Here is a 6,825-nt window from a genome sequence, read left to right on the forward strand (position 1 = left end):
CAATATTATTGCTGTCAAATACATTGTCCCATGATTCATTACTTAATTTTGTGACAAAATCTGCCATCGTATGCTTGTTGATTTTCCTTACTGTTTGATATTGTTGATTACTGGGCTGAAGGTCAATATTATTTATTTCTATGAGTTGAGCATCATGATCGGATAAGCCATTTATAAAGGGTCCTACAGTATAGTCTCTTAATTTTGAGTTATCAATGAATATATTATCTATCGCTGAACTTGAATTATTTTGAACTCTTGTGGGAAAGTTAACAGTACTGGAGAGATTGTAAGATGATAACAAAGAGTCTAAATTTAGTTTCCTATTACTGTCGATGAGATAGTTTATATTTATATCACCAGATAAAAGTAGCCTCAGTAGAACATATTATGTTGCCTTGAATAAATGTTAAGTCCTATCATTAATATTATTATTAATCATCAACATGCAGGTGCCTTGGGTTTTGGTATTCACATTACCTTCCAACACACAACTAATCAGCGGGTATACTGCAATAACAAAGAGCTGGCTTTGAGAACAGTCCATGGGCAATGCATAATTTACAGTGAAACATCTCTGGCCCCCCAAAACAATTTGGTTAGCATACGGAAAAGCATCAACACAGATAACTTCATGTGGCCTGTCCGTGGGAAGCAAAGGCCGAACCTGAAAAAATAATTCACATCAATGTCCTAATTTAAATGAAGCACAAAACTAGGCCAGACACTTAAAGGAATCAAACTATATAGAAATAGTACTTACAGTGATTTACAAGTTATTTAATGACATTGCATTAAGTGCTAAGGTTATTTAGTGTCAAAAAATATTTATAAAAATGAAGCATCATAAATGTATTTAAACAAGAAACAAATATAAATGACATTTTATTGATCACCAACTGTGATGGATGTGTTTTACATTTCCTAAAAGATTTACTCCATATTTGACGTGTTTTGTCATCAACTTCTTCAGCCTGCCATATACAAGTGTTAACTGAGAGGATAGTCTTTTTAAAATGCTGTTCACATGTCAGTTACTCCATACATATCAAGGTTATTTATTAGAAAAGATTTTAAATGATGCAATATTGCCTCAAAACTATATACAATTTTTTACTTAATCAAAGTTTATGGAGATGGAAACCGGTATTTGGAATGTAGGTAGTTTATTGTAAATGAATACAGACCAACATTAGACGAAAGTGATTTAAACAGTTCCCCCTTCGATCAGGAAATTCGTGTCATGTGATAATGTTCCAGACTTGTATTTTTGATCTTCCTGAGTTTCAATCCTGGCCAAGATACCAACTATCCTGACAGGTTTTTCATACTTTTTCTCAGTCCCATCAGCCATACAACAAGATGATACTTCAAAATAGTCACACCAATTAATTCCATTTCCTGGAATGTGAAGAAATCACTTCAAATATTAACAGCTATATTGAAAGGCAAAGGTAGTTCAAGCAAGTAAACCACGAAATAGTCTTAAGATCCCTGCAGGCTGAAATACTGAATTTAGCTTCAAATTTATCCGTACCACTCTGACGGAGGTACAAGGTGGTTCAAATATGACCAGGACTAATTTTTTTTTTTAACCATAATTGCCAAACACTTACTTGCACGTCAGTTTTCAACGTACTCCCCTCCGGAGTCAACACATTTTTTCCAACTTTCTGGAAGCATCCTGATGCCCTTTTCAAAAAAGGCTTGTGGTTGGTGACGTATCCACTCCCGAACAGTCTGGATGACAGCGTCATCGTCCACAAACTGCATGCCTTGCAAGTCTGATTTGAGCCTTCCAAACAGGTAGAAATCACTTGGAACCAATTCAGGACTGTACGGCAGATGTGTCAGAAGGTTCCATTTCAATTTCCGGGGGGTTTCCATTGTTGTTTTGGCCGTATGGGGGCATGCATTTTCTTGAAGGAAGGCTACCCGCTTTCCACCTGTGTTCCGCTTGGATCGGAACTTTTACTTCAAGTATGTTGCAAGGAGGTCTGAGTAATAAGCTGCAATGACTGTTCTGGCTTCTGTCAGACAGTCTACGTGGATCACCCCGTCAGTCCCAGAAGAACGTTGCCATCACTTTTCCTGCCAAACGGCTCCTCCGCACTCTCTTGGGTTTGGGAGAACTGGTATGCCGCCACTCACGCGATGACTGCTGGGACTTGAGAATGAAGTAGTGCACCCATGTTTCATCGGTGGTCACTATAGACTTCAAAAATGCATTACCTTCATCTTCAAACTGCTCTAGAAGACGACTGCCAGCTTGCACGCGCACCATTTTGTTCACGTCCATCAAAGTGCATGGTACCCACCGTGCATTCACCTTGCAATAGTGCAGGTGGTATTTCACGATGTCTTCTACACTACCAACACTGATGGACAGCATTGCTCCAAGTTCCTTGATAGTGATGCGCCTATTCTCACAAATAAGCGTGTCTGCACGATCAACGTTTGGCTCAGTGATGGATGTTCGTGGCCGACGATCATGCAGTTCATTCTCCATGCGCTCTCTGCCCTCTCTGAAGCACTTACACCATTCAAACACAAGGGTCCGTGAGAGACTCTCTTCCCCATACTGTTGTTAGTCTGTAGTGAATATGTTTTCTCCAAGGAATCTGATCACAATGCATTGTTCCACGCTCTGCAGTACCTTCTGTTCGCTCATCACTCTAGCAACACCCAGACAGGACTGAACAGGTTCTAACCTGAACTGGAGGCAGGGTGGAGGTTGTGGCTTCACTCTCTCAAGGTCACACAGCTGCTGCGCAGTGCGGCTTCTTTACACACAAATCAGTCCCCGTCATATTTGAACCACCTTGTATTTTGGTTATCACTATTTTCTTCCCAGTTTATTTAATGCTTTGTGAACTTTGTCATATGGCAAAATAATGGTGACTGTTGAGCTCTTATTCCAACAATAGTTGAACAGAATGAGGAAATTGACAAGGAACCTGTCAGGATAGTTACTTAAAATGCAGACCAGGAAAGGGGCTAAATATTACACAATAATATTTGACATGTGTATCATATTTCCACTGTACTTTATTGCATAATTCTATCTTCCACAGACACCATTACTTTAATAGGCTTTGCAATTTCAACATTCACCACAGCAATGATTGTCAAATAATCAGAAAATCAGAATTTCAAAACTAAACATAAATTTAAATTTTCTTTCCCACTTGAAAAAGAGATACCTATAAACCAAACAATAATCTCAGTAAATTAACTTATATCCTCATACCACTAATAGTATTACTACTAAGTTATTGCCACTGTTCCATGAATTTGAACATTAAATGCCCATGCAATTCAAAGTTTTTAAAATACTGTATATCAAGCACAATACACCACACTTTCATACTTAAAATGCACGCAAATAACATGTGTCACGGGTAAAATATAACATAAATATTTAACTAGTATCTTGGAATAAACCCGACTTTTGAAACTTCATAACCTAGTGAAAATATATTTAACCCAAGGAGCCTATAGAAGTATTATGTTGAATTAAGCAAAAAACTGTAGCACCATAATAATTACCATTGTATACAAAACTTTAAAAACTGGTATGTATGTTGAGTTGGGTGGGGAAGCCATGATTCTGTACCTTGTGAGATTGCTGGACATAACAATGAACAACGGGGCTATCCCACGGGACTGGAAAAAGGCTATAGTGGTCCCTATTTACAAAGGGGGAGATCGATCAGTGATTGGGAACTACAGACCGATCAGTTTAAACATCAGTGGTTTGCAAACAAATGGAGCATGTAATAGCAGGGTATCTAAGACAAATTTGGGAAAAGAGTGATTGGTTATACTAGGGCCAACATGGCTTTAGGCCAGGGTACTTGTGCGGAAGTCAGTCACAGTCAGTCAGGATATTGCTGACGCCCTGGACGAAGGGGTCATGACAGACACGAAAATAATACATTTTTCAAAGGCCTTTGATTTGGTCCCACATGATAGGATACTCACAAAAATAGCGGAAACCGGAGTGAACTTCAGGGTAGTTGTGTGAATACATGAATTTCTTTCAGGACGCTCACAGAGTCAGAGTAGACGAGCACCTATCTGACGAAGTCAGAGTGATGTCAGGAGTGCCGCAAAGGGAGTGTTTTAAGACTGCTACTATTCCTGGCTTATGTTAATGATATTTGGAGGGATACTGAATCAAATATATGGTTATTTGCAGATGACAGCATAATATACAGGAAAATATGGGATAGTAGTGACATTGGCAAGTTGCAGACGGATCTAAATAAATTAGGGGAATGGGCAGTAGTAAACGAAATGAAGATAACTCCAGATAAGAGTAAAGCGGTAAGTTTTATGAGAGCTAGGGTGAAGGATCGATTGATGTATTATTTTGGGATAAATTAATTACAGAGGTAAATACCTTTAAGTACCTAGGAATAGTCATACAGAGCGATCTAAGATGGGAAGATCATGTAAACTATACACTACGAAAAGCATGGAAGGCTCTTCATTTAATGTGTATATTGAAATACGGCAATAATAACATGAAACATCTAGCTTATACATCATTAGTGAGACCGACACTGGAATATGGTTCGGTATGTTGGGTCCCATACAGAGAATGGCAGGTTAGCGCTTTAAATCGGGTACAAAGAAGTGCAGCTAAATTTGCAAATCCTACAGATGAATCTGGCTTGGATACTCTAACACCATAGACTGATAGTCCATCTGTGTGCCCTCTACAAGGAGACTGGCTTGGAAAGCGATAGGGGATAGCCTGCTTCAACCATGCTACCTGAGTAGGGACGCTCATATTTGGAAACTTCGAAGCAGGAAACAAAGAACAGGTGTTGGCAAATATTCCTTTGTAGTTAGTTAGTTAGTTAGTTAGTTATTGGAAAGGGTGGGTTTCCCCATGCACTTAGACCAGTATTGGTCCATTGTGCTTCCCTCTATGATATTCTACCAGTCTCTATACCCTATACTGGTGCTTACCATCAGTCCCGACCAAGCCAGCGAGTTCGGCCTCTACTGGCTTAGCGGTATCTATAATGCTTCTCCCATCTATCAGAGGCGTTAAAGACTACTGTTGGGCGGGAAATGTCCTTGAATTTGGCTCAGTGACCTCCTTAGGAGATATGAGGTTCTTTTACGTGCTGTAAAGCTACGACACGGGACCCACGGCTTAAAGTCCCTCCCGGAGGACTTGTTCCCTGAATTTTTCCGCCTTTAAAAATTCCACGACCTCCGCCGGGTTTGAACCCGCGTACTACGAGTCATAAGGTGGGAACGTTACCTCTAGACTACGGAGGCCGCTCTATAATATTCCTTTGTAAATAGAACCATAAAGGATTGGGACAGTCTACCTGCAGGCATACTAGTGTCTTTCCCTTGTAAACTAAACACTTTTAGAAAGAGGGTTAGTAAAGCTGTTGCAAGTACAGAAGCCTTAGGCGGAGTTAAATGAATCAAGTGGAGTAATGTGAAGAGTCCTTGTTCGAGTGCAGAAAACGAACACAAGCACGTGCGTTTTTATAACTTTATATGTTTGGATTTGCACTGTGTGTACCTTGTTTATTGTAAGTATTTTGTTTTGTATTGTTCCCTTATGTTATAGACTTTCCTTGTCTGTATCACTGTAAGTTCTACTGCCACTGGGTGAACACCCAATTACAGTAATATAATAATAATTAAACTACGGTATGCATTCACTTCTGTCAATGACAGGATTACTGTTTTTAAAATTGTAGTCTATTTTACAACAGGCTCTTCACGTGCAGCTTTATTTTTTCTGATTAAAAATGTTCGATATGCAGACAACAAACATGATTTTAATCAAACTCTGTAACAATAAACGTGGATAAATACTCTAACCTAGAAAGTAATCTTACCCGAACCGCTACTTGAATAGGAACGCCTATCATTTTTTGTTTCAATCCTATACGGAAGGCAGATTCGCAGAGCTATGTAATTCTAGACATACACATATTCCGACACGAGAAGTAACCACATTTATAGATGTAATGAAATCTTCGATCAAAATACTAAACATATAGAATGTGACAGATTTCTGGCTACAAATTGGAAGCGAACCAATTGGCTAGCAATGTGGCAACCGAAGCAGACTCTCCTGCCATCTTTCTTTCAGGGAAGATTCATACTGTAGTCAACGGCGAGAACTTAGTCGATAATAAGGCTAGCTACTATCCCCTCTTATTTGCCAGTGATTACAATTGGCTATTCAGCCTCTAGCTTCTTGCCCCTCCTGTCACCATCTCCTTCTTCCTTCTTGTCTCCTTGGCTCCTCTTCATACTTCCTCGGCACTCTGTAGTTGCAGGCAAGCAGGCTAGAAGTGGGCTGAAGCCCAGATTGGGACTTATCAGGCATGCTCCTCATACTGCCTTGCAGTGGACCGCTGGGGCAATACTGCTTCTGACACCACCTCAGCTACTGTGCACATTTGTTGCTGCTGGGGACATGTGTTTACCGTGACACTGCACAGTAATGGACGTCTCCGGACATCCATTCAGTTCAAAAATCAAAATCCTGCCATATTATGTATCCTATGCTAACTTCTTTTGGCAAAGGTCAAGACTGAAATAACAACTAAAGCAAAGGCACCTCTCATTATCATCCCTCGCTTCCATTTTCTAATGTCATGGCCGCGCCATAGCTCAAACGGTCAGTGACTGGCTTCCCACCGCGGCAGCCCTGGTTCAATCCTGGGGTCTGGTGAAGCAGGATTTGTGGTGGACAAGGTGGTGCTGGGGCGGGTTTTCTCTGAGTACTTCGGTTTCCCCTACCAATCTTCATTCCACCAAATTCTCCATCATAATCAC

General features: G+C 40.1%; 1 protein-coding gene across 2 annotated transcripts in view; it reads right to left on the reverse strand.

Annotated features, from left to right (window-relative positions):
• The window catches only part of LOC111869852 (kinesin-like protein costa), a 49,584-nt gene extending 43,539 nt beyond the window's left edge, over window positions 1-6,045 (reverse strand). For both annotated transcript variants that reach the window (XM_023861695.2, XM_023861686.2), the window contains exons 1-2: window positions 5,877-6,045; window positions 481-667 (exon numbers count right to left, since the gene is read on the reverse strand). In XM_023861695.2, coding sequence (XP_023717463.1) covers window positions 481-667; window positions 5,877-5,909 — 220 coding nt within the window. In that variant the 5' untranslated portion in view covers window positions 5,910-6,045. The remainder of the gene's footprint in view (window positions 1-480; window positions 668-5,876) is intronic.
• Between the last annotated feature and the right edge of the window lie 780 nt (window positions 6,046-6,825).

This window comes from Cryptotermes secundus, unplaced genomic scaffold (assembly GCF_002891405.2).
Source record: "Cryptotermes secundus unplaced genomic scaffold, Csec_1.0 scaffold958, whole genome shotgun sequence".
Lineage (NCBI taxonomy): Eukaryota > Metazoa > Arthropoda > Insecta > Blattodea > Kalotermitidae > Cryptotermes > Cryptotermes secundus.